Source organism: Elephas maximus, chromosome 15, assembly GCF_024166365.1.
Source record: "Elephas maximus indicus isolate mEleMax1 chromosome 15, mEleMax1 primary haplotype, whole genome shotgun sequence".
NCBI classification, from domain to species: Eukaryota; Metazoa; Chordata; class Mammalia; order Proboscidea; family Elephantidae; genus Elephas; species Elephas maximus.
The window spans coordinates 74636457-74663492 of NC_064833.1; the positions used below are offsets into that span (position 1 = coordinate 74636457).

The window sequence follows — 27036 nt, forward strand, 5'->3', positions numbered from 1 at the left end:
ATGACCAAAGGATCAGATAATAAACCAAATTCCAAATCATTGCTACCACCAGTGGGAAATAATTTACTGGCCATAAATGAACAAAAAAACAAAAGACAAATTAGTGGAGAGTAAAATTAAAATGAAAAAGCAGACAGTCAGCAAAGTTCTATTGTCCCTTCAGATCCATAGCTGTAAACCAAGAAAAGACATGCCTGGGAGAAGGAGGAAGGTGCACGATTTCTGGTGGTGAAGTTTACGTAGCTGTCAGATGAATACACTGGTCGTCTCAATGGAACCTCTAAAACTGTTAAAGAACAAATTAAAAAAAAAGGTAAAACTATGATTCTCATACCATTGCCATCATGTCTATTCTGACTCATAGTGACCCTATAGGACAGAGTAGAACTGCCAACAGGGTTTCCAAGGAGCGGCTGATGCATTTGAACTGCTGACCTTTTGGTTACCAGTCAAGCTCTTAATCACTGACTCATGCAAATACAAAATGAACACATGTCAAAGATACTTTCTAACTTACTGATTGAACAAGGTAACCAGTGGAGATGTTACAACCAATTCAAAGGAAAAATCCAAGAATCACAAACCTGTTGCCATCAAGTTGATTCCGACTCATAGAGGCCCTATTGGACAGAGTAGAACTGCCTCATAGAGTTTCCAAGGAGTGGCTGGTGGATTTGAACTGCTGACCTTTTGGTTAGCAGCCAAGCTTTTAACCACTGTGCCACAAAGGAATGTTCAAATTAATTTACAAATGGATGCAAACTGGCTTTTTCCATGGGTTGGGGAAGGTCATCTATAAGTCAGAAGTATTTGCATCTATAACATACAAGAATTATTAAAAGTAGATAAAAATTATTTGGATTGCTATCGGTTTCCACAGTTTATAAGACTGTAAAATAGCCTAGGTAAAGACAAAATTGCACATTACTATAAAACCAGACAATCCCCAGAGGCTCCAGCATTCCATGGAAAGGATACCAGTAATCATTTGTGCTTATTTCAGAGTCTTAAATTTCTCTTTAAAAGATCAAGTAGAAACACAAGTTTTTGAAAGAACTTGAAAGGTTTTTCAGATTACAGTCATTAGAAGCATTTGCCCTTCAATGGAAAATTAAGTCTTTGCATTGTATCAGTTGATTGTCGAGCCCCATCAAGTGGTTTTTCTTAATCTGGCCCTTTACATAACTTAATTGACTCCTCCTCTGAGTGTTTTTCAATGTTAACATTTTTCTCAGGACCTGAGGTTTCTACAAACTATGCCATTCTTCCAGTTGCTACTTTTGAAAAAATAATTTTTGGCTTATTTTGTCTATTAAAAGTAACTATGATCTCTAGCCCTTAAAATTCTTTTTGAGTATAAACATAGTCTTTTAACTATTGGCTTGGTCACTTTATTCTTTCTTCAAAGATCAATAAACTCTTTAGAAAATTTTATTTTTGTAATCTCCTTCTTTCTTGGAACATTTATATTAACCCTCTTTTCTAAATTAATTCTGCCTTATAATACCTTCCAAGCAATCTCAAAGTCTTTTACTGTATATTCTTCAGTTCTCTTTCTGAGAAAGGAAGAAAAATTCTCCCATTGTTTTTATTTTTCCATTTACTCTTTGCCTGTCCTTCAGCACCAAGAGAACATTCTCCTCCCTTCACCCCTAAGCACTTTTTAATACGTCTCAAGTGAAATATTACTGTGTGCTCGACTTCCCTCATTACCAACATCAGCTTTTCTTTCTTAAGGCAGTTTCCATCATCTCTTCTTTTTTTATCTCTGTTATATCTGAAATTTCCCTCTACATAGTATTCTTGTAAATTACATTTTTTGTTTAGATCTGAATCTTTTCTGTCATTACACAGTTCCTGTTCTCGTTTTTTTCTTTTTTTTCCATCTTCTCCCACACCCTAGTCAAATGGATATGAGCGTTGTCCTTCAATAATTTTTGTAATATTGCTTTCAGCTTCATTCTGACTGTGCTTTCTTAATCTCTGTGTCCTACCTCATTCCTCTCAAATCTCTCTTAATTTAATTAAAACACTTTAATGTCACAAATGGTATAACACAAATATCCCTTCCTTGTCCCTTAAAATAGTCATTTTAAAAGTATCATCTCATAGCGACCCTATAGGACAGAGTAAAACTGCCCCATAGAGTTTCCAAGGAGTGCCTGGTGGATTCAAACTGCCTACCTTTTGGTTAGCAGCTGTAGAACTTTGGAATCAACTCGACGGCAATGGTTTTGGTTTTTGGGGTTTTTTGAAGTATTTTTACCTATTATGTTTTCCCTTCTCTTCCTTCTTAAAAGACTTGAGGTTAGGAGTTGGGAAGGAAGGGAAAGTGGGAAAAGCCAAGAAAGAAAGAAGATGGAAGTTTCTACCACTACTCTGAATCAACAGATAGAACTCCTCATTTCCACCTTCTGACATTAAAATACTTTGGGTTTGTTCTATAAATTCTATAAAACATCTTTGTAACATAATTACATAGGACTAAAAATATAATTATAGCTTTGTCCATCAATAAGACTTGCTTTTCAAACTGCTTTGTCATCTGAGTGAGCAAGACTATTTTTTTGAGAGACCTGGCCAAGGCCAAGGGTGTGGTCTGGGGTTCTGGAAGGGCACAGCCCTTGTAGCTGAAGGGTCCTCTGAGCACTGGGCTGAGAGGCAAGCCAGCAACTCTGTTAGTGAAAGGCGACTGTGGGCTCAGTGTTGCCCCAGGCAATGTGGCATGTGAAGATATACATAAAACGACTGCTCTCAGGGAGTTCATAAGAAACAGTAATATTGAATCAAGTACCAATACACCCTAAGATATAGAGATGTACATGAATAAATGCTTCCCCTCAACTATCACAATGTCTATGATTTGTTTCCATAGAATTACTTGCACCACCAAGTATAACTATGTGTTTATCTGCCCACACCCTCTACCCCCACCAAAATCCAAACCCACTGCCATCAAGTGGATTCCAATTCATAGCTACCCTACAGGACAGAGTAGAACAGGCCCATGGTGTTTCCAAGGCTGTAGATCTTTATGGGAGCAGACTGCCATGTGTTTCTCCCACAGAGCGACTGGTGGGTTCGAACTGGGTTCAAACCACCTTTCAGTTAGCAGCCAAGTGCTTTAACTACTGCACCACCAGGGCTCCTACCCCCTACGCAACACTAGATAATAACTTTCACTAAGGCAGGGACTATGGGACTATATCTGTAGAGATATTGATCAGAAGAGGAGAGGGCAAACAGAAGATCCCATAAAATATCTACTGTTAAAGCAAACAAAAGAAATAAGGAACTCTAGGTAGAGAAGAACGGGTAGAGAAGAACGGGAGAGGACAATGTCCGGGATCCTAAGGGAGAAGAGTTTCAAACAGGGGTGGGTTTCAGGGGGGTGGAAGAGCTGGAAAGCAAATCGTCCACGACTCAGGAGATAGCTTTTGAGAAGCTTGAAGGAAAAAAAAAAAAAGAAGAAGAAGAAGAAAGGAAGGAGTAGCTTGCATCTAGATCAGGGTTGAGGAACGGGTTCTTTGCTTGCTTTTAAGGATAAGATAGATCCTTGTAACTGTCAAAGAGAAAGATTGAAGAAAGAAGCAAGAAAGGGTAACAAGTGGTGCTGACAAAGACTGTTGGGAGGGAATCATTAGCAAAGTATTGTTAAAGGAAGCTTCAGAACATTCCTCACAGAGTTGCCAAGACCAAGTAAGGCATTATCCTAACTTCACATATTAGAACAGTGGCAGAAGTCCGTGAAAGAAAGGGTGGGTGCCTGTGTTAATAAGACATTGAAGGAGAAACACAAAACCAGCTGAAATGGGAGGGTTGCCTGGATGGCAAAGCCCAACAATACCTTAACTTACCTTTCCCTCCAGGATTTTTTACCCTCACTCATAAACTTAGAAGAGGATTTGCAAAAAATTTCCCCTTATCATCATAGAATTTCAGATCTGGAAAGGCCACTAAAAATGATCAAATCATCAGGAGTGGGCCCAATTCAAGGATTTTCCTTTCCCAGTTGTGGCTTTCTTTCTTTCTCTGCACGGTAACATTTCTTTTATTAAAGTTCACGCTTGCACTAAAATATGACAAAGGCATAGCCAATAAGTAGCATTTCTCAGTTTCCTATCTCCAAATCCCTAACTGGTTTAATAATTCACTCCCTCTTAGTGCCTTAAAAATGGAACTCTTATCTCTGAATCCATCTGTAAAACTGTTCTTTTCTCCTCCCACTTGCTAAATGGAGTCCATTTATCACTCATTTTATGGGAGCTTATCTATTCCACAAGGAGCTTGATCAGATAACCTGGTCCTTAGGAAAGCAGATGAAGATTGCTAGGAATGGCAGCTATTATTTGAAAACCTCTCTTTGATCTGGATATTTTAGGAAGGTTATGGGATGTCTCCAGGGTCTTTTGCATTTCTGATGGCCCAGAAAATTATTACCTTGGTCTCAGAATTTGGAGAGCTTTGCTGAACATGCTCACTAGATCTGATTCTTCTAGAATGATTTGAGAATGAGCTTAATTCCCAATCAGAGACCAAACATTCCTAGTTTAATGTTGTGATATAATGTGACAGATTTATACATTGTTCTGACATAATGAAATGCAATGAGATGAAGTGTTTTATTTACACAGTAACCTCTTGTTTACACAGTGCAACAACAGTTCACTGGCTGTTGTGTAGGCTTTTCTGGCCCCAAAAGGCCTCAGGAAGCATCACTATGAGACTTGCAGAGCAGCTTCAGTTTACAAAGACCCAAAGCACTAGGTCATCAAGTCAGGAAGGAAGAAAACAACAACAGAAATGAAGAAACAGACCCAGGAGACCTGAGCAGCGGGGGGATTGCCATTTCCAATAACTTCCATAGCGCTTATTGCTGCTCAGGTGTTCTTTACTCTAACTGGATACAGAAATGGCAGAGTAAATGTTTGCTGAATGAATCCCTTCACAGATTCGTCATTCGTTCAACAAACTTTGCTGGTCATTCATTCACCGAACATCGTATTTCCTATAAGGAAGTGCATACCTAGATGAAAGGGATTCAGTCCTGCATTCAAGGAGAAGAAAATCTTGTAAGGAAACCAGACCAATACTTAAATTCAATGTGGTATGTCCTATGGAGCGCTAGTGATGCAGTGGTTAAAGCGCTGGGCTGCTAACCAAAAGGTTGGCAGTCGGAACCCACAATCCACTCTGTGGGGTGAAGATGTGGTGGTCTGCTTCGGTAAAGATTTATAGCATTGGAAACCATATGGGGGCAGTTCTACTCTGTCCTATAGGGTTGCTATGAGTTGGAATCCACTCCACAGCAATGGATTTTATTTTTACGCCTACAGTGGGGTTGGTGGTAGAATTCTCACCCTCCATACGGGAGACCCAGTTCTATTCCCAGCCAAAGCACCCCATGTGCAGCCACCGCCCATCTATCTGTGGACGCTTGCATGTTGCTGTGATGCAGAACAGACTGAAGCAGAGCTTCCAGACTAAGACGGACTATAAAGCAAGGCCTGGCAGTCTACTTCTGAAAATCGACCAATGAAAACCCTTTGGATCACCACTGTCTGATCCACAACCTACCATGGGGATGGCGTAGGACTGGGTAGCGTTTTTTTCTGTTGTGTGTGGGGTTGCCATGTGTTGGGAGCTCATACTCGACAGCATCTAACAACAGCAATGTGTCCTACAGCAGCAGTCAGACCAAGTGTTGGTGGCAGGCCTAGAGAACAGGTCAACCAAATCCAGGAGGAGATGAAGAAAACTTCACAGAAAATCATTTCAAAAGATAATCATTTCAGCTTTGTCGGCAATCTGAGTATGAGTTTGCCAGGTAGAGAAAATGGGGAAAGATCTGGCTGTTTTCCCATCTAACAGGTGCTCTGGTTATAATACTGGAGGGTTCAGGAGTTCTTGGCCACGACTCTTTTGGAAATTTGAAAAGTATATGAATGAGTGTGATGGGAGAGACATTGGCTTACTCTCTCTTGCAGAGTACGATTAGGACTTGGCAAGGGGATAAAAAGAAGTATCCTAGATAACGCTGTCCTCAACTAATGGAGCAAGGGACACCTCTCAAAATGGGTTCTCTAGTGCATTTGATTAGAAGTAAGTGGACGTGACAAAACAAAATCCTTCTCATCACCTCCATGGGAAAAATGGGAAGGAAGTGGTCTGCTTCATGGTGCTTTTCTTTCCCCCCTAGTTTGTAGAGAAATAACGAAAACCAGACATCATCTGAAAATAAAGCCTTGCTTTTTTTTACTCAAAGTGTGGCTCAAGGACCAGCAGTGTTGGCATCACCTGGAAGCTTGTCAGAATTGCAGAATCTCAGGCTCCAGCCCCATCCTTCTGCATCAGAATCTGCATTCTAACAAGACCCCCAAGTGGTTGGTAGACACGTTAAACTCTGAGAAGCACGCTCCACACTGGTACAGCGGTTCTCAACCTTGGCTTGATCATTGGAATCACCTGGAGATCTTTTTAAACTGCTGACCTCTGAGCCGACCCCAAGGGTTCTGATGCAAAGGGCCTGGGCTCCCTAGATGTACACCTCAGGTGGAAAAGCAGCAGCGGCAGCAGGCCTCACATTCCTTGAGACAACCGCTGAAATAGCAGCAGGCCTGGTTGTTGCTGATGCGGAAGGATAGGAACCGCATAGAACCGCTGCCCCTCGGGTACATCAGGAGTGGGGAGCCGTGGCCCTTCCTGCAGATCAAGGCGCACGGCTGTCCTCCGGGCACACCCTCATCAAACCCAGCCACTGTGCATTGCAGCACGTGGAGCCAGGGTGGAATTCCATCGAGGGAGATCCAGTCATCAAGCCGGGGTTGTTCTCTGCCTGCATGTTTAGCTCATCTTCAGAGAAATCGTTCACAATGAGGATTGGTCCTCATGCTGTAGAAGGTAGCAGAGGGAAAAAGGTTATGAGAAAAAAGTTAGGTGCCTACAATAGGAAAACAAACCAGAAGCAGAGGGGAGTTCCTCCAAGCAGGCAGCACCCAGGGAAACCCCTGCTGTGAGTCAGCACCAGGGAGGCCTAGCCCCTTCCCGGGAGCTGAGTAAGTCTCAGGCTCAGCTGCCGGGCTGGGCTGGGCTCGGCTGTGTGGGCTGCTGCGTCCCAAGACCAGGTCTTAATAACAACCTCCCTTCCTCGGCTGCCTAAACTTTTTTTTTTTTTTTCCTTTTGGCTGGAGAGAAGTGTCACATTTTGCTCACTCTCAACCCTTCTCCCCCACCCCCTTCCAGAGAACTTGCGTGCGACTGTGTAGGGAGTGCTGTGAGCCACCTCCAGCCCCGATGACTGCTGTAGTAACTTTCAACGCCTCGCACTGTAACGCTATGAAGTTGCTTGGAAAGCCCAGGAGCCGGACAGCTGCCTTCCTGCCTCTGTGCTTGCTCCTTATGAAGATTCTGCAGCCAGGGCACAGCCACCTTTATAACAACCGCTATGCTGGGTAAGTGGAGCGACTTTCAAGACCTTCCTGGCTTTCATTTGGCGGAGGGGCTCCTTGGCTCCTGAAGGTGCCTCACTTTTTCTGATTTGTGGTCTCTCTATGCAACTGCGCACTTTCTTGGTCACTTCAATGGAATTTACACCCAGCCCTGCTCCAGTTCCTTGGTTTAGCTCACCGAGATGTGTGGTGGATACAAGTCTGACGTTTTATAGTGGTCAGCCTCAGCTGTGGACCCAGTGTTGAAAGGGATTGTCTTTGGAGTAGCTGTGGCCAGTATTTGCAGTATCTGCCTTGGTGAAGGATGCCATTGTACCATGTGAATGATACAAAAGAACTGGGACAGGGCTGGGTGTAAATTTCATTGAAGTGACCTGAAAACAAAATCTTCTCCTGTAGAATTGTATGCAGTAGCCCTGGGTTGAAATCCACCAGTGATTAATTTAAGAACTCAGAGTGTGCCTGTGTGTTTTAAAGGGCTTGTTAGTCTGCAGATTAGTTATTAGAAAGATTTTCAGATCTGAGCAATGCAGTGATTCAACTCAAAATCAGCAGAATACCAGTAGCTAACTGTAAGATGATGGGTATTTTTCTGAAGGAGAAACAGAGAAGGCGAAAAACAATTGATTTCCCCCCCTGTAGGTTAGCGTGCTTTGTTTGTGCCTTTCATAGGCACAGTGTGTTACTATGCACGTTCTTATTATCCCGAAGGCTTGCTGGGGTACGTACAGCCTGCGCTTTGCTGAAATTTGCAGGGGGTTGCTCTTTGAATCTGGAAATGATAGCATGCCTGCATTTTAGAGCTGGAAAAACCTTAAATAGCTCCTCTAGTTCAATTCCTCCTTTCTACGGGGGAGGACACCCAGTGTCTTAAATCTTTTTAAATAGCTGACTATCATTCAATAATTACCAGTTGAGAAAAACTTTTCATATTGATCTGGATTATGACCAGGTTGTGCCCAGGGCCTTAAAACAAAGTCGTGCTTTCTAAAAATAGCAGAGAGAATAATTTATAAATGTGACCCTGACACAGAGAATTGTTTGTCTTTCTCTTCTGAGGAATATGGGTGCTGCTTTGGAAGAGAAAGTAGAGTGCTGTACCTCCACAGAAAAAAGGAAAAACATCTGCTCAGTTTTAGGGGTGTAGGAGCGGGGTGGAGGTGGTGGCTGAAGGAGGGACAATAGATGCCAAATTTTTCCACCCTGGTGTTCCCAAGAGAAACAAAGAGGTGAGCATCTGAGGGCTGCTTTTTGGCCTCAGACACACAAGGTGTAGGCGTTATATCAAGTAATTTGCCACGCCCCCACCCCCCACCTGGAGATCTTGGTCAAGAAGCCAGTGTTTAATGGCTGATGATGCAGGTTAAGGTTGTGCAGGAGTTTGTTCTGACGCTCTTGCCTGATGTCAGGTTCCATGATAAACATGTCACAGATTGAGGTGCTTCCCTGTGACGTAGGACCTCGCTCCTCCAGCCAGCTGCCGCGCGTCCATAATTATTTCTGTGTGTGCTGCTCCTTGATTATAAGTTGCCAGGCCTGCTTCAGCTGGGCAGGTGTGAGCCGTTTCCTAAGCATCGCTTAGCAGATGAAATGAGTCCAGTGGGGGCACCTTTTTCTTACAGAATTTGCAGCTACCGGACCCCTTCTCTGTTGTTCTGCAACAAGAGTAATAATTGCCGTTTTCTCTTTGGCTGCCTCATAATAAGTTAGTCCCAAATGTATAAATTACCAGATGTCTGAAAGTCGGAAGAAGAAAGAGATGAAGCTATGACAAGCTGGAGAGGGGAGACTTGCCTGTCTAACACAATAAAAGCCTAGGGTGCCTTTAAAACTAGAAAAGTTTGTGAGTACGCTCACCATTGAAACTGGAGAACTTTAACTAATCATCATTAGATATGTGTCGCACTCTCATCAACAAAGAAAAATGCTGCTCAGGTTTGGGAGTACTTTGCTTTATTTACTCAAGAACTAATTTCTGGAAGCCTAGCTCTTCAACCAGCCAGAGTATAGTATTCAGCAATATGTTTGACCGGCTTAGCCCTTCCAAGGTTATAATTCGAAACCACCTCATTTTTATCCCTGTAGCAATTTGTTTTGCTTTTGTTGGTAATAATGATGGAGCAGACCTATTTCTTGTGCTCTTGTAAAAATATTTTGTAGGTCTTGGTTTGATCTAATAATGTGATTATCATTTGCAGAACTTTGGGCATGAATAAAAAATCGAACACTTGGGGCAAACGACCATGCTTGCTGAAAACTGTTAATGTGCCTTCCCCCACCCCGCCCCCCCAAAAAATCCAAACCCATTGCCGTGGATTTCGACCCATAGTAACCCTATAGGACAGAGTAGAACTGCCCCCATAGAGTTTCCAAGGAGCATCTGGTGGATTTGAACTGCTGACGTTTTGGCTAGCAGCTGTAGCTCTTAAACACTACACCACCAGGGTTTCCTAATGAGCCTTAGTCCTCTTTATATATAAACTAATAGCAATTGTATAGTAGATGCTTAAGTAGATGCTTAGACAATGTCAAATTTACTAAGCATCTACTATTAAAAATAAAGTGGTGATATCTAGAATAGGCCCAGGCGTAGAGACCGAAGTTTATTAGTGGTTACAGAGGTGGGTGGGAGGTGGCAATGAGAAGTTATTGCTTAAGGGGTAATGACTTTCTGTTAAGGGCGATGAAAAAAGTCAGAAATGGATAGTGGCCATAGTTGCAGAGCATGATGGCCGTAATTACTGTCGATGAATTGTACACGTAAAAATGGTTGAAAGGGCGAAAGTTTTGTATACTTTACCACAATAAAAAAAAAAAAACATGTCTCTGAAAAAATTGCCTAGCAACTACAAAGAAAATCTGATGACAAAAGCTGGTACCTTTTTGGATAACTATGTTAAATCACACACATACAAGGAAGGTTTAAAGATACACAGAAAAGGAATGGAGCAAAGTGTGGAAAATCACTTCAAATAATACTTGTTGATACTCTACTGTTGGAAGGCTTCAGGGGTTACAAATGCAAGTAATAAAACATCTCGGTGATAAACAAATGCCAGTCAGTGGGCGAGGCTTCTCCACAGGCAAACGTCACTCTGTGTTTTCTCCTTTCCCGTCTCTCCTCATATTCCTGGAAACCGACTGACTTATTTATTATACTGTGATATCGGAGGGAAAAAAGTAAGGATCTTTTGCCTCAAATGAAATTATGTGATAATTACATGATGTTGTTCTTGTTGTTAGGTGCCCGCGAGTTGGTTTCGACTCACAGTGACCCTGTGTACAACAGAATGAAACACTGCCCGGTCCTTTACCATCTTCACAATCGTTGTTATGCTTGAGCCCATTGTTGCAGCCACCGTGTCAAACCATCTCGTTGAGGGTCTTTGACCCTCTACTTAACCAAGCATGATGTCCTTCTCCAGGCACTCATCCTTCCTGATAACATGTCCAAAATATGTGAGACGCAGTCTCGCCATCCTTGCTTCTAAGGAGCATTCTGACTGTACTTCCTCCAAGACAGATTTATTCATTCTTCTTGCAGTCCATAATATATTCAATATTCTTTGCCAACATCATAATTCAAAGGCATCAATTCTTCGGTCTTCCTTATTCATTGTCCAGCTTTCGCATGCATATGAGGCAATTGAAAATACCATGGCTTGGGCCAGGTGTATCTTAGTCCTCAAAGTGACATCTTTGCTTTTTAACACTTTAAAAAGGTCTTTTGCAGCAGATTTGCCCAGCGCAATATGTCGTTTAATTTCTCAACTGCTGCTTCCATGGGTGTTGATTGTGGATCCAAGTAAAATAAAATCCTTGACAACTTCGTTATTTTCTGTTTATCATGATGATGCTTATTGGTCCAGTTGTCAAAATACATGACATTAGGGAAGACTTTTTTAGTGATGGAAAAGAGATCTAAGACAGTGAAGCAATAAAATCTGAAAGTGCTGTGGAATTAAAGTGCTATGGTTTTATTGTCAGAACAAAGGCCTGGCAATCTCCTTCTAAAAGATCACAGCCATTGAAAACCCGATGGAGCAGCTCTACTCTAAAACACATGGGTCGTCATTAGTCAGAATCACCTCAATGGTAACTGTTTTTCGTTTTTTATGGTTTATTGAGAACAACTTACTCAGTACCTTCTTCATACCGAGTAATGTAGCATAATATTTATAAGTCCTGATGTTCAACTGCCTAGGTTTCAGTATCTGCTTTTCTACACTTAGTAGCTCTGTTACTTTAGGCAAGTTCCCTAACCTCTCTGAGCTTCAGCTTCCTTCCTTACCGTTTAGACAAGGCAGATAATATTAGAACTGTTCTCACTGAGTTGCTGTGAGGATTAAATGCAACAGCGTGGTTCTTAGCACATGTTGTTGTTAGGTGCCGTCAAGTCGATTTCAACTCATAGTGGCCCTACAGGACAAAGTAGAACTGTCCAAGGAGACCCAAGACAGAGTAGAGTTTCTGAGAAGCGGCTGGTGGGTTTGAACTGCCAACCTTTTTGGTTAGCAGCCGAGCTCTTAACCACTACATCACGAGGGCTTCTCTTAGCACATAGTAAGCACTTAAGAGGGTGGTAAGATACCTAATATGTACCAATACTTAATTTAAACATGTACAAAAAGATTAATACTTCAATAACTATGAAGTGCTTGATATCCCCACTTTACAGATAAGCCAACTGAGTAACGGACAGGGTAACCCCAGTTCAGAGGTAACTAGCCCTCCCTTACAGCAAGGGCATAGTTGGGATTCTATCCCAGCTCTGCCTGATTCCACACACTGTAGTACTAATTAGGCTGTCCATTCAGGCATAGGAAAGAATTGATTTAAGGGAAAATTGAAGATTTAATCTTACTTTGGGAAATTTTTTTTTTTTTTTTTGGAATTTATTTCAGGACATTAAAGGAAAGGAGTAGATTATATAGATTATACAGATAAAATTGGGAATTTAATCTTGGTCACCTTCTCTAAGGTGATGATGAGTCATTGATAGGAAATCAGGTAGGGACCATAAGGAATAGAAAATGGAAGATGAAGGAACATTAGGTTGCACATAAAATGCAAAAAGTAGATTAAAAAGTGGCTTTGGGTGTGTTCATTTATTCATTTATTCTTTCCACAAATGTTATTTGAATGACTACTGTGTACCAAGTATGTTGACCAACAGAGTCAATGCCTCAGATCCCAGTTCTGTAAGGAAAATAGGCCCACACATAAAATCAGTACACAATGTAAATAAAGGTGCCGTATGGGATAAACAGACTACTAGGACAATGAGGAAAGCGCAAAACCAGCTGTCATCCAGTTAACTCTGACTCATGGCACCCCATGTGTGTCAGAATAAAACCGTGCTACGTAGGGTTTTCAGTAGGTGATTTTTCATAAGCAGATCTCCAGGCCTTTCTTCCAAGGCACCTGTCGGTGGACTCGACCCTCCAACCTTTCGGTTAGCAGTCAATTACGTTAACCATTTGCGCCACCCAGGGACTTTATGAAGATTTGTAGAAGAACCTATATGAACCACTCTTGTCTCCGGAAGGAGAGAGGGCAATCCCTTTCAGGGATGCTGATTCTGGTCACTAGGGATGAGAAAGCACAGACTTCCTGCCTCTGTGGATGCTTCTTGGGACTGAAATACACCAGTCATGATCCCCACAGATGGACGACTCCTTTCTCAGTCCAATCTTGCATATATCAAAGACAGCTCCCTTGTGTCTACCATTTTTGACTCTTCTCTTTTCTATCTCAAAGCCTCTCCGATGACTCAGACTTCTCTCCTGTGACCACAGGTATGTGCAGGGCTGATTTTCACCATTTGTGCCAGCGTAGCCCACAGCCAGCTGGTGTACTCTGATTAGTCAGGGTCCGTGCTGTACCCCCCCACCCAGCCCCATTATTTGCCCACAGGTTCACTAGTCATCCATGGAAATGGAATATGGGGATTCAGCATCAGAGAAGTAGACCTGAAGGAAGCTGTTGTTATTGTTTTTAAGTAGTTTGGTCTTTGAAGTCCTGTAAGCAAAGAGTCTCCAGGTTGGAATGTGGCATACTGACAAGAAGGGGACTGTGAGATGCAAAGTGACTCCATATAGCAGATTCAACCTCAGTGACACTGCACTTGTTTTCCACCTAGCCTCTCTGGCTATTCCCACTCTCTCAATAGCGGTTTGTAATTACTTCATGTCCTGATGGTGATGTCCCTTAATGCCTTGAGCTTTTGGAAATGTACAAGCTGGACTTGTGAGTCTGAAAGTTATTGTCCAAGTTGGAAGTTAGAGCTCTTTTGAGTTAGAATGGCCATACATCCCTGATTTCCCAAGACTCACCGTTTGCTGGAGACTGTCCCCATTTATACCCGCTCTGCTGTAATTTGATCCTGAGAAGTCTCCCTGCTTGGATAGTAAATTGTGGGTTTAGCCTCTTTATTCTTGTTTGCTTCCTTAATGAGCTTTACTCCACATCTTCAACTACTCTCTTGTTTCATTCCTAAAGAGCAAATTTATCTCTAGTTCCTTCCCTTCCTTTAAAACGTATCCCATTCCTCTTTTCCTCACCATTGTAACGGCTGCCAGCCACATTCAGGACTTCTTTATCTCTGCCTGGGTTAATGCAATTTCTCCTAAAAGATCGGTTCTGATACTGAGCTTCTAAAGTAAGACATTTGTCAGGTGACTCCCTTGCTCAAACACCTACTTTGGCTTCCAGTTGCCAAAATACATTAAATCCAGAATCCTCTGTTTGGCTTTCAAGGCTTCGGTAATCAGCCTACTCTGCTTCTCCTGACTTCTATTTAGCTTTCCCTCAGCCCCGAAACCCCGATCTGATCAGGTCTGAGACGTAGAGTTTCAGCACTGCACGTTTTTGACAAACAAAGCACACAGTCCCCATCATAGTAAGGGGCCTCAGACAAGAAGGAGCTATCTCAGCTCCTGAATGATAGGAGGAAGTGTGTACTATGTACGCATAGTCCGGACGTTAGGATCTTTGAAGCACATATGGTGGATTCTAAAATTGGTTTTGAATCGTTTCGCATAAGCCCGTGTGTGGCTAATGCAACAGTTCTGCCGTGCCTGGGGAAGTTCCTTTTAGCTCTTGACCCTTATTATTAGTGGTAGAATATTTTTAGTTTTCTTTATGCACCAGCTCAAAGCACAACCCCTAATTCTGATTGTTTATCAGCTGCTGATACCACAAGCCTTCCTCCCTGCGGTTTGTTCTGTGTATCCGGGCCTGCCTGCTTTGCTGTGTTAAGATGTGCAATGCTGAGGCTCTCTGCTTCTCGGACTGCTGGTGGATGGATCCTTCATGGGGCACCACCGCTGCCTTTGCATTTCAAATGGTTGTGGGCCACTTTTCCTTGGAGCCCAGTCTTGTATCCTTTATCTTCCAATGCCAGGATACTTTCTGGGTAATACCATTAAGCATAGAGGCGAAGGATGTTAATGTCTCATAACTTCACAGTAGGCTTTTCTACCTTGGTAAATGGAAGTACTGAAGAGAAAATGAAAACTTTCCGTGGCTCATTTTAGAGTTCTCATTGTGCGCAGTTTGTAGATAACTGGCTTATTGTATTACGGTTTGCTTTGCTAAATAAATGCCTCCCCAATACACCTCTAGAAGAAGCCCTGGTGGCTCAGTGGTTAAGCGCTCAGCTGTTAACTGAAAGAAAGGCGGTTCGAACCCACCAGCTGGAGGAAGATGTGGCAGTCTGCTGCCACAAAGACTACAGCCTTGGAAAACCTATGGGGCAGTACTGCTCTGACCTATAGGATCACATGTGAGACAGAGCCCACTCATCGGCAACGGGTTTGGCTTTTTTTTTTTTTTAATCTACCTCTGGGCATTTGCTTCTTTATAATAAAGTGGAATACAGAATATGAAGCTTTAGGATCTTGTTCTGCGTAAAAAAAAAAAAAAAGTAGTGTAGTAAATTTCCTTTAAAACTTACTGAAGTTTGAAGCAAACTTCTGCAGAGAAGTTTTCTTATCATCAACAAAAATTACCATTTTTGTTCTCCTTTTTAGTGTAATTTTGAAATAGTAAAACAAATTCTTATTTTATTATCTATTGGACTGCTTTGTTTTTAATTCTTTGTGGTTTTTTTTTTTTTTTGCTATAACAAAGAACTCCAAACCTCAATGGCTTAAACAATTTATTTCTCCCTCATGTAAAAATCCAAAGCAGACATGGCTGTTTGGTGGTGCCAGAGAGTCAGGCTCCTTCTGTTTGGTAGCTCTACCATGCTCAACATTCCATTCCCAAATGTGGTTCAAGGTGGAGTCTTCTGTCTGTTGCAGTCCAGCCAGCAGGAAAATGGGAAGGGAAAGTCACACTCCATTCCTTTAAGGGAACTATCCGGAAATTCAAGCCTCAGTTCCTGCTGGCCAGCATTAGTTTGATAGTCTTAGCTAGCGGCAAGGGAGGCTGTGAAATATAGTCTTTAATAAAACACAAGAGAGACTGTAGACAAAGAAATGAGGGAGAAAGTGATAGGTCGGCAGGGAGGGCTAGAGCTCGGAGAACCTTTCCTTGTTATTATTAGCCGTCACTGAGCGGGCTTCAACTCACGGCGACCTTACGGAAACGGAATGAAACATTGCCTGGTCCTGCACCATCTTCATGACTGTTGATATGTTTGAGTTCTTCCTTGTGGCTGTTGTGTCAACCCACCTCAGTGAGGTTTCCCTCACTTATTCTGACTGTCTCCTTTACCAAATGTGAGGTCCTTTTCTAGTGATTGGTCTAGCGGGGGATAACTAGCCATCTCTATCATGGCCTCGCTGATATCCAGCAATCACCAACTCATCTCCCTTCCACTTGGTTCTCTTAAAGCAGCAATCCTTCCAACTAGAGTTTTAGAATTTTGCACTTAAGCTGATTAAAGTGTGCATTTTTATTATACTGTAGATGGTATATTTAATTCATAGAACATTAGAACTGGAGGGGACAAAGAAACAAAATCATTGCCCAATTTCTTTATTTAACCCATGAGGAAGTAGAACTCCATAAAGATGAAGGGATTTGTGAAACTAATGGTGGAGTTTACGACTAAAAACCAGGTCCACTGAGTCCATAGCATTCCATACAGTTGATAATGACTGTCTTTGGTGAGAGCAGAAATCCTGTCACAATTTTAGAGTTGTTGGGGATGGAATAAAGTGATTTGGCAATGCTGAGAAATGTTTAATGAGGGAGGCTTTCATTTCATTTCTATAAATATTTGTAGGGTGTCTGGCCCCGTGCTAGTCTGGGACCACAGAGATGAAAGAGCAGTCCGTGTGCACAGCGTAATGAGTAACTCAGGCAAGTAAACAAACAGTTCCAACTCTGGGATCATTGTGCCGGCAGGGAGAACTCTTGGTGCTGTAATCCAGACTGAAGGGTGGAGAGAAGGTCAAGGAAAGATCCTTGGATGTGAGCTGAATCTTAAATGACAAACAGAAAGTTGAGTGGATTGTTAAATATGCAAGGTATTTTGCATCTTTCTTTTATGTAATTGGTACTCAAAAAAAAAATGGCTTTGATCTTAGTCACATGAGTAAAATAGAAATTAGGCTTTTCAGACATAGAAAATATATAGCATGTGCAAAGAACTGTAGGTGAGGAAGCTTGGTTAAATTTAGAAAATCTGAGCAACTAAGTATGGCAAAAATAAAAGGTATTCCTGTTGGTGGGAGTAAGGAGAGGTGAGATTAGGCTGCAGAGAGGTAGGCAAGGAAAGGAAGCACCTTATGTCCTGTACCACAAAGTTTTGATTTCTCCCAAAGGTGACAGGGGGCTACTGAAGAATTTTAAGCAGATTAGTTAGATGATTTAATTTTTTTCTTTTTTTTTTAGTAAAGTTCTCTCTGTCATCATTGAGAGAAGAAGATTGCAGGCAAGAAGTCTGCTGGGGATTTTATGGTGACCATGGTGAAATGTGATAGAGCGTAGATTATGGCAGTGAAAACAAATGGAAAGAGAAGAACAGACTGAAGAAATATTCAGGAGATAGAATATTCACAACACAGTAACAAAGCGGGGGAGAGGATATAGGAAGAGAGTAAAGTGATCCTCAGGATTGGGTAACTTTGTAGGGGGAGAGAAATCCTTTTTTGGATGTGTAGTTTGGATAGATGGGTCTGAAGCTCAGGAACGAGATCGAGACTAAGAAATGGATTCCAGTAACTCGTGTGTAAATAGAATTTCTTGAAACTTCTAGAGTACGATGGAGCACCCAGAAAGAACTCATTACAGGAAAAAGAGGTCCAAAAATTGAACTACCAGAAAGGCTGAGGAAGAGAGTAAGACACCCAGGATATATCAGTTAAAGGGAAATAAGAGTTCCAAGGAGGGAAAAGTCAGCCCCATCAAATACTGAGAAGTTGTTTTCATCAGTTTGGCCATTAAGAAAATCACCTCTGATACCGCTGAAGGTGCTTTCGGTGGAGTGGTGGGGTGAAAACCAGGGCATTGAAGGATGAGGAAGGAACAGGAAATGAGGAAATTGGTGAGTGGAGGCCATGATTTCAAGAAGCTTGTCCATGAAGGGAAGGTGATAGTAAGGAGGCGATAGCTAAGGTTGAAGGGAGTTTTGTTATTTTGCTTTTACTTCCTAAGATAGGAAACATATGGCCATATTTTATGCCAAATGGTAGGAATAAGAAGAGGGGGAGAGATTGTAAATAAAGAAGAGCGAGAGAAAGTGATGGACTTAGATGTCTGAGAAGACAGAAAGCTGACTGGCCCTTCTTTTTCTCTGCCAAGTAGGAGGTGAGGTCCTGTGAAGAGACAGTGGATAGGGGATTTGATAAAAGGACAGTTTATGTAGATTTAAGGAGACCCTGGGGGGTGCAGACAATTAAGCTCTCAGCTACTAACCGAAAGATTGGTAGTTTGAACTCACCCAGAGGTGCCTCGGAAGAAAGGCTTGGCGATCTGCTTCCAAATGGTCGCACGAGGTTGCCATGGGTTAGAATTGACTTGATGGTATCTGGTTTGGTATTTGTTTTAATGTAGGTTTAGAATGTTCCTGAGGGAAATGACTTGGGACCCTTAGAAGCATCACCAGGAAGCACTGAGGGTCAAGCTAATGATGAGTCTGTAAGGGGACCTGGAACGCAGCTCCATGATTTCCTTCAGGCTCATTCCATGTTACTTCATGTTCCCTGGACATGCTAACATGGACATTGCTCAGTCATCTATTACATTGCACAAAAGGGTGAAGATATATCTTTAAATAAGCCATAGGAAGCCAAAAAGCAAGCCAAGCAAGATTGGAATCTTCCTAACCCCCATCTGTTCTCCTACTTTCTCTGCTCTGTGCCTGCAAGATTGACCTCTATGGACTCTATCAGGTTCCGTTTCCCAACAGGCAATTGGAAGGCAGGAGGGGAGAAAGGTTGGGCTTTTTTTTTTTTTCCCTGTCCCTCTCTTTCCTGGTTCCAGTACAACTGCTCTGATAGTGGCTGCTACCCTGCAGGACAGCAGCTCCTCTGGGCAGCCTCTGCTCCAGCACTGGCTCTCACTGGCCTAATATGCCCCTGAAACTGCTCTGGTAGAGGTTCAACTTCCCTTGTCTGTTCCCTTACCTGGCCCATACCACTGTTAGTGAAGTCTCTTAAGTTGAATTATCTGAGCAGAATTCTATCTCTACAGAGACCCTGACTGATACAGAAACCAAGCTGGAATTGAAAACAGAAAGAAAACACATTTAACTCAGCAAATCTGTGCTAGAGCAATTTCTGAAGGTCTGAAATGAAAGAGGACAGAAATACAACAGCAATGGAAGAATGAGAGGGTAAGGAAAAGTCTGCCACTAGTTTGCGTTTCTCTAGCATTGAATGGAATGATACAATACTTTGTAAATTGGGATATAATGTAAGGTAGATTATTATGCCAAATATTCAATTTAAGGTAGATAATTGTATCCAACGTTAGTTGGAAAGTCTCTCAAGTAAACGCAACCTGTTACAAAACTGCCTACCTTTCCATTACCCTCTGTCTTCCTGGGGAATTAAAGTTAAAGATCTATGAAAATGTCTTAGTTCCTCCTTAACCAAATGAATGGGGCTCCCCTCTCCTTCCTCTGATCTGTTACCTCTCTTCCATCTTTCCAGTCTTCTTATCCTCCCTTGGTCCATGAACACTTATGGACCAGAGTACCAGTGATCTCTTACTGACCATCATTCCTTATCCCTGAATAGGGTTAGGAATCTTTCAAAGTAGCTGGACCAGGCGGCTTGCCAAAGAGCAGTGTTGCCTCTGCCTCAGGAGGGCCATGTTTTTGTTTGTTTGTTTTTTAAATTTTTATTGTACTTTAAGTGAAAGTTAACAAATCAAGTCAGTCTCTCATATAAAAATTTATATACACCTTGCTATATACTCCTAATTGCTCTCCCCCTAATGAGACAGCCCACTTCTTCCCTCCACTCTCTCTTTTCGTGTCCATTCTGCCAGCTTCTGACCCCCTCTACCCTCTCATCTTCCCTCCAGTTAGGAGATGCCAGCATAGTCTCAAGTGTCTACTTGATCCAAGAAGCTCATTCTTCACCAGCTTCTTTTTCTGTCTCATTGTCCAGTCCAATCCCTGTCTGAAGAGTTGGCTTGGGGAGTGGTTCCTGTCCTGGCCTAACAGAAGGTCTGGGGCCATGACCACTGGGGTCCTAGGAGAGCCATGTTTTAATCTGACAATCTAGACTGAAGAAACCAAAATGTGAACAAGTACTCAAAAACAAAATGAAAATGTGAGTATATTAGGTCAACACCCACTCTTCCTGCTCTCTTTGTTTTCTTGACATACACATTATCTATTTCTATGGCATTTTAGTCTTAGATTACCAATTGCTAAAAGCTGTATCACACGTCTTATCAACAGATGAAAGCTCTGGTCTATTTTTACACTTACAGAACCCATAACCATTTGCACATGTGACCTCATTTGCTATATTTTTATTTTCCCATCTACCCTTCAGTATGCCCTTATCAAATGAACTCATGAATCACCTAGGTTCCTTGTTCTGACTTTGTGACTGTAATGAGGAAGCAAGACTTGTGATAAGATATTGTTAGGATCCTATTATATCGATCGTGTTTCCCTGAAATGTATATAAGGTATGTATGATGATGTGATAACAATATATTGGCATAAAATTTGCTAAACATATAGGAGTTTGGAGGCATTTGGGACAAGCCTGTGTAGTAAGATGTTTGGAGTAAGAAAATTGCTGCTGGGGAAAAAAAAAATCTAAGCCCTTGATTTATAGGGCAGAAAAGGAGAACACATGTGTAGGAATACAGTTCTCTCTAAATATTTCAGAGCTCTATGTGAAAGCAAAGTGAAATGACTCCAAGTGACTAGTAGAAAATCATGTTAATATAATATCTGATAGGAAATAAATACAGTTTGCCTAATTTTTCTGGGTACAATAAGGGTTTCTTCCTCCCCTTTTTCCGTAGGAGCCTAGTTTGCTGAGGTAGTACACCCTTGACACCTGTTCTGAAAACTCTCCAATTACTTCAAGCCCCCTGACCTGTAAAAAAAATTGTTTGCTATTGAGTCGATTCTGACTCATAGTGATCCTATAGGGCAGAGTAGAACTGTCTCATAGAGTTTTCAAGAAGTCCCTGGTGAATTTGAACTGCTGACCTTCTGGTTAGCAATCGTAGCTCTTGACCACCACAAGCCCCCAATGTAAACCCTTCCTTGCTCCCACCCCTGATCCCAAAACTCATAAGAGCAAAGAACTGTATCTTTTCTGTGGTGATTAATGCTATGTGTCAGCTTGGCTAGGACATGATTCTCAGTGGTTTGGCAGATAGTACGTAATCATCCACCATTTTGAGATGTGATGTGAGCAACCAGTCAGTTGATAGGGGAGTGTCCCTGAGGGTGTGGCCTGCATCCATTTATATGGCTGTTCTGGCAATGTTCACTTCCTCTTAATCTTGCATCCATCTCATCATCTTCTGACCTCTGGTTCTTGGGACGTGAGCCAGCAGCCTGCCACCTGACCTGCAGATTTTGGGCTCATCAGCCCCTGCAACCACATGAGTCAGAGAAGCTGCCAGCCTGACACCTGACCCATGGAGTTGGGACTTGCCAGCCTCCACAACTGTATGAGCCATTTTCTTGAAATAAATCTCTCTGTATGTGTTTATAAGGAGCCCTGGTGGTACAGTGGGCTTTTTTGTTGTTGTTGTTATATGTATATATATATATATATATTTGCTTCGCTAGTTTTGCTCCTCTAGAGAACCCAGCCTAAGACTTTTAGTACCAAGAGTGGTTCTAGAGGAACAAAATCTTAAGGATATGAGTTTTCTGCATTAGTTCTCAAGTCTGGCTAGTCTTAAGGCACTGATGACTGCCTCCAGTAGTAAAGAGGGCACTGGTAATCCAGAGTGTGATGTGGCAATAGAAATACTCAAAATATCACCACGATTGGATCAAATATTTGCGAGAGACAAGGCTTTGGGTGATTGCATATTTGATACTTTTCCACAATTTTGTCATACTAAGAAGTGAAAGGAAGCTGGTTGGTTGGTCCTACTCTGCTAGAAAAAGCAGTGAAAGAAATGGATGAGCTCAAGGCTTCAAAGTCACATCTCAAGGATTGCATAAAAGACATGAAAGTTGCCACTTGTGCCCTGAAAGAAAGCCTTATTTCTTGTAGTAGCAGAGCTGATATTGCTGAAAACCAAACCCAGAGACTTACTGTAAGAATGGCTGAATTACAATGCCAATAGAATTTCCAACCTTGAATGGTGTCTGAAGATAAACTGAGGGCATTGATTGGGAAGAAATGAGATCCTGAAACGTGGGATAGAGACATATGGGCAGATAATCAGGAAAGCTGGGGATATTGAGCCCCTAAATTCTGTTTAATCACTCCTGTCAATAGAACTGGAAACCCTGGTGGCATAGTGGTTAAGTGCTACAGCTGCTAACCAAAAGGTTGGCAGTTCAGATTCACCAGGCACTTGTTGGAAACTCTATGGGGCAGTTCTACTCTGACCTATAGGGTCACTATGAGTCGGAATCGACTCGATGGCAATGGGTTGGGCCAGCAGAACTAGCCCTCTTAATTCCCATCTGAAGAGATTACTCCAGCTTTGCCTGTTAAGCCACCCTTCCCTGTAAAACCATTATCCCTGCCACCCCATCTGATGAGACTAACCCATCTGTGTCTGAAGAGTCTTTGAAATATCTCCTGGATCATTGTCTGGGGCATTGCCTGAGGCAGATACCTTATAAGGCATTGTTGAATGTCTCCAGGAGCCAGCCCTACTACCCATTTTTGCTTCTAGACTTATAAGGACTTAAGTCCCAGTGAGACCCAAAAGGTGAAGTACAAAGTGTGACCGGAGGAGGTAAGCTACTCTAAAGAACCTCTTGACTTTTCTAAAATGTACAAACAGAAACCTGGGGAATATGTTAAGGGTGTAGGATAATGGTGCACAGAGTATCAAGTTGGATCAGTCTGAGTTTATTGATATGGCCCCACTAAGCACAGATTCTTCATTCAGTGTTTCAGCTAGAGAGGCTAGAAAAGGATCTAATACACCCACTCCTCACTTATCGACGTAGTTAGGCTCCAAAGACCAGGTCATTTTGTAAAAATTGTATAATGTGAAAATTGAAGATTTTTTCTGTTTTTAGACCATTGCTTTGATTTTTTTAATTTAGAAAGTATGATCATAGAAATAACAGCTAAGAGTGACATATATGATCACTAGTCCAGCTATTGATTATTCCTCTGTGAGAAGGAGGCTTGGAGGAGATGAAGCTAGATAAAGCTGGGCTATGTGACTGGAGGACCCCACAGTTAACCACTTCACATTCCTCCTGTGCTGAGTCAGAGCTTCCCTCAAGGAGCTGCCACCAAGGCTCCACTCCCACCCCTGCCCCTGCAAGCCCTGCATTCATGATCCCAGAGCCTGCCCTGCTGTCTGGGCCTGGAGAGTCACCAAGGCTCAGGGCTTCCTATGAGGGTGCTGGGAGCCTGGCCACATACCCAATCCCACTGAGGCAGAGGCTTCAGGCCCAGTATGGCTCACTTTAGGATGTCATTAAACTTGCACACATTTCTTTCAAACACCTCCAATGCCTCTTTTTTTCCTCCCTTTCTAACGAACAGCAATTTTGAGCTGTAGGGCCTCAGGCCACATAGGAGCAGGGAGCCGAGAACAGGTACCCACTGGCTCAGTGCTGCCTGAGTGTCCGCCCAGAGGCTGCAGCCATAAAGGAGGCCAGCCCAGCCAGCAGGAGGAAGTGGAGGGCAGGGACCAGTGCAACCCAGCATCCCAGAGGCCGACCGTAGATCCTCCTCAAGGGAAGAGACGCTCCTCAGCTGTTGCCATCATGCCTGCTACCTCCTTAATACGCAAAATAGTTGGATAGTAGAGGTTTTACCATTGTAAATGGGAAATGTAGGATAACAAAATAGTCAATAAGTGAAGAATAGGTGTAGTTTATTTGGTTCGCTCACTGAAGCATGGATTAAGTGGCGGCCTACACTAAATCAAGTTGAAATGCCAGGACTGCCTCAGTATACTACAGAAGGAGATATTCAAAGGCTTGGGGAAATTGGCATGTTAGAGTGGATTTATCAGGTTGGACCCACAGATCCACCCATGGAGTGTCCAGAGGACACACATTTCACCACAATGGTGAGGAACAAACTTGTGAAGGGAGCTCCAGCATCCTTGTAGTTGGCCGTGATTGCTCTTCTGTGTAAGTCACACATTACAATAAGAACTACCCTAACTGAATTAAGACACCTAACTATAATGGAGCAGATTGGACCCTGGAGTATTAGGGACCAAGTGGTGGCACTTCATTGCCAAAGACAAGGTGGGTGTGGTTACAGTAATGGATAACAGAATCAAAGCAGGAATCAGAATAGTATGACTTGTATGGACTTAATGGTGTTGGCTACTTAGTCATGGGAAATCTACTAAATATTTACTTAATCTGTACAAGTAGAAGAATTTAGGTCAAGTGAATGGCAGCATAACTTGAATTTCCAAAACAGAGAGTCATGGTCCCTCAGTTAATTCCCAGACTTGAGCCAACTTCCAGACCCACAACCTCTTAAATGAAGGGAAGGCTGGATCCTTTTGAGGAAGGGCCCTACTACACTTCAAAAATATATACTGTTAATCTTTCTCCCAGCCTACGCCAAAAGGTTCTGTGGCCTTTTATGAGAGTGGCTTTTCACTAGGGAAAAGGAAATTAAAGACTTTGCAGGGATTACTGGACACCGACTTTGAACGAACACCAACTCCAGAAGACCCAAGATATCACTGTGGCCCACCAGTCAGAGCAGGGGCATATGGAGGTCAAGTTAATGGAGTCTTAGCTCAGGTCCATCTCACAGTGGGTCCAGTGGGCCCCTAAACCTATCCTGTAGTGATTTTCCCAGTTCCAGCATGCATAATTGGAATAGACATACTCAGCAACTGGCAGAACCCCAACACTGGATCCCTGACTTAGGGAGTTAGGGTTATTATGGTAGGAAAAGCCAAGTGGAAGCCATTAGAACTGCTCCTACCTAGGAAAATATTAAACCAAATTTAATTCCTCATTCCTGGAGGAATTGCTGAGATTAGTGCCACCATCCCCGGCTTGAAGAATGCAGGGGTAGTGATTCCCACCACATCCTCATTCAACTCGCCTGTTTGGCCTGTGCGAAAAACAGGTGGATCTTGGAGAATGACAGTAGATTATTATAAACTTAAGCAGGTGGTGATTCCAATTGCAGCTGCTGTTCCAGATGTGGTATCATTGCTTGAGAAAATTAATACATCTCCTAGGACCTGGTATGTAACTATGGATCTGGCTAATACATTTTCTTGATTCTGGTTTCAAAGAATATGCAGAAGCAGTGTGCCTTCAGCTGGCAAGGCCAGCAATACACCTTCACTGTCCCACCTGAGAGGTATATCAGCTCTCTAGGACTGTGTTATAATTTAGTCCACAGGGACCTTGATCCCCTTTCTATTCCACAAGACAGACATTATGCTGATTGGACTTAATAAGGAAGAAGCATCAATGACTCTAGACATATTGGTAAGACATTTTGTGTGCTAGAGAGTGGGAAATTAATGTGACAAAAATTCAGGTGCCTTCCACCTCAGTGAAATTTCTAGGGGTTCTGTGGTGTGAGAAACGTAGAGATTTTCCTTTTAAAGTGAAGGATAAGTTGTTACATCTAGCCCCTCCTACAGTTAAAAAGGAGGCACAACGTATGGTGGACCTCTTTAGATTTTGGAGGCAACATACCCTTCTTTTGGATGTGCTACTCCAGCCTAATTATCTATTGACTTAAAGCTACTAGTTTTGAGAAGGCTCTGCAACATGTTCAGGCTGCCATGTGAGCTGCTCTGCCACTGAGGCCATATGATCTAGCTGATTAAGTGGTTCCTGAAGTGTCAGTGGCAGATAGAGATGCTGTTCTGAGTCTTTGGCAGGACCCTTTTGGTGACTCACAATGCAGACCCTTAGGATTTTGGAGCAAAGCTCTTTTATCCTCTGCAAATAACTACTCTGCTTTTGAGAAACAGCTTTTTTCTTGTTGCTGGGCCTTAAATGCTTAACCATGGGCCATTAAGTCACCCTGTAGCCTCAGCTGGCCATGATGAACTGAGTGTTGTCTGACCCATGGAGTCATAAAGTTGAATGAACACAGCAACACTCCATCATTAAATGGAAGTGCTATATATATACAAGATCAGGCACAAGTGGGACCTGAAGGCACAAATAAGTTACATGAGAAAATGGCCCCAATGCCCATGGTCCCAAATCCTGTCACATTGCCTTCCCTCTCCCAGTCTGCACCTATGGCCTCATGGGGAGTTCTCATGATCAGTTGACTGGAGAAGAGAAAACTCTGGTTTGCAGATGGTTCTGCACAATATGCAGGCACCACTTGAAAGTAGACAGCGTCAGCACTGTAGCCTCTGTCTGGGACCTCTGAGCAGGCAGAACCTAGAGCAGTGCACCTGGTTGTTCATTTTGCTTGGAAGGAGAAATGGCTAGATGTGTGATTGTATACTGATTCTTTGGCTATGGCCACTATTTTGGCTGGATGATCAGGGACTTGGAAGGAACATGATTGGAAAATTGGTGACAAGGAGGTATGGGGAAGAGGCATGTGGATAGACCTTTCTGAGTGGGCCAAAGAAGCGAATGTATTTGTATCTCATGTGAATGCTCACCAAAGGGTGACCTCAGTAGATGAGAATTTTAACAATCAAATGGATAGGATGATGTGTTCTACGGATACCAGTCAGTGTCTTTCCCTAGATGCTCTTGTCATTGCCCAATGGGCTCATGAACAAAGTGTCCATGGTGGCAGAGATGGAAGTTATGCATGGGCTCAGCAACATAGACTTTTCACTCACCAAGGCTGACTTGGCTACAGTCACTGGTGAGTGCCCAGTCTTGCAGCAGCAGAGACTATCGCTGAGTCCCCAATATGGCACCATTTTTAGGGGTTATCAACCAGCAACCTGGTGGCAGGTTAATTACATTAAACTACTTCCATCATGGAAAGGGCAGTGTTTTGTTCTTACTGGGATAGACACTTACTCTGGA

The 27036-nt window shown here is 42.6% G+C and overlaps 1 protein-coding gene across 2 annotated transcripts in view; it reads left to right on the forward strand.

The window, feature by feature from the left end:
- The first annotated feature begins 7077 nt into the window (after positions 1 to 7077).
- CPA6 (carboxypeptidase A6) overlaps positions 7078 to 27036 on the forward strand; it is a 431593-nt gene continuing 411634 nt past the window's right edge. The window contains exons 1-2 of one of the 2 annotated variants that reach the window (XM_049853527.1): positions 7078 to 7124; positions 7243 to 7451. In XM_049853527.1, coding sequence (XP_049709484.1) covers positions 7294 to 7451 — 158 coding nt within the window. In that variant the 5' untranslated portion in view covers positions 7078 to 7124; positions 7243 to 7293. Of the gene's footprint in view, positions 7125 to 7242; positions 7452 to 19094; positions 19237 to 27036 lie in introns of those variants that run through there. The other variant, XM_049853528.1, reaches the window with a different exon arrangement.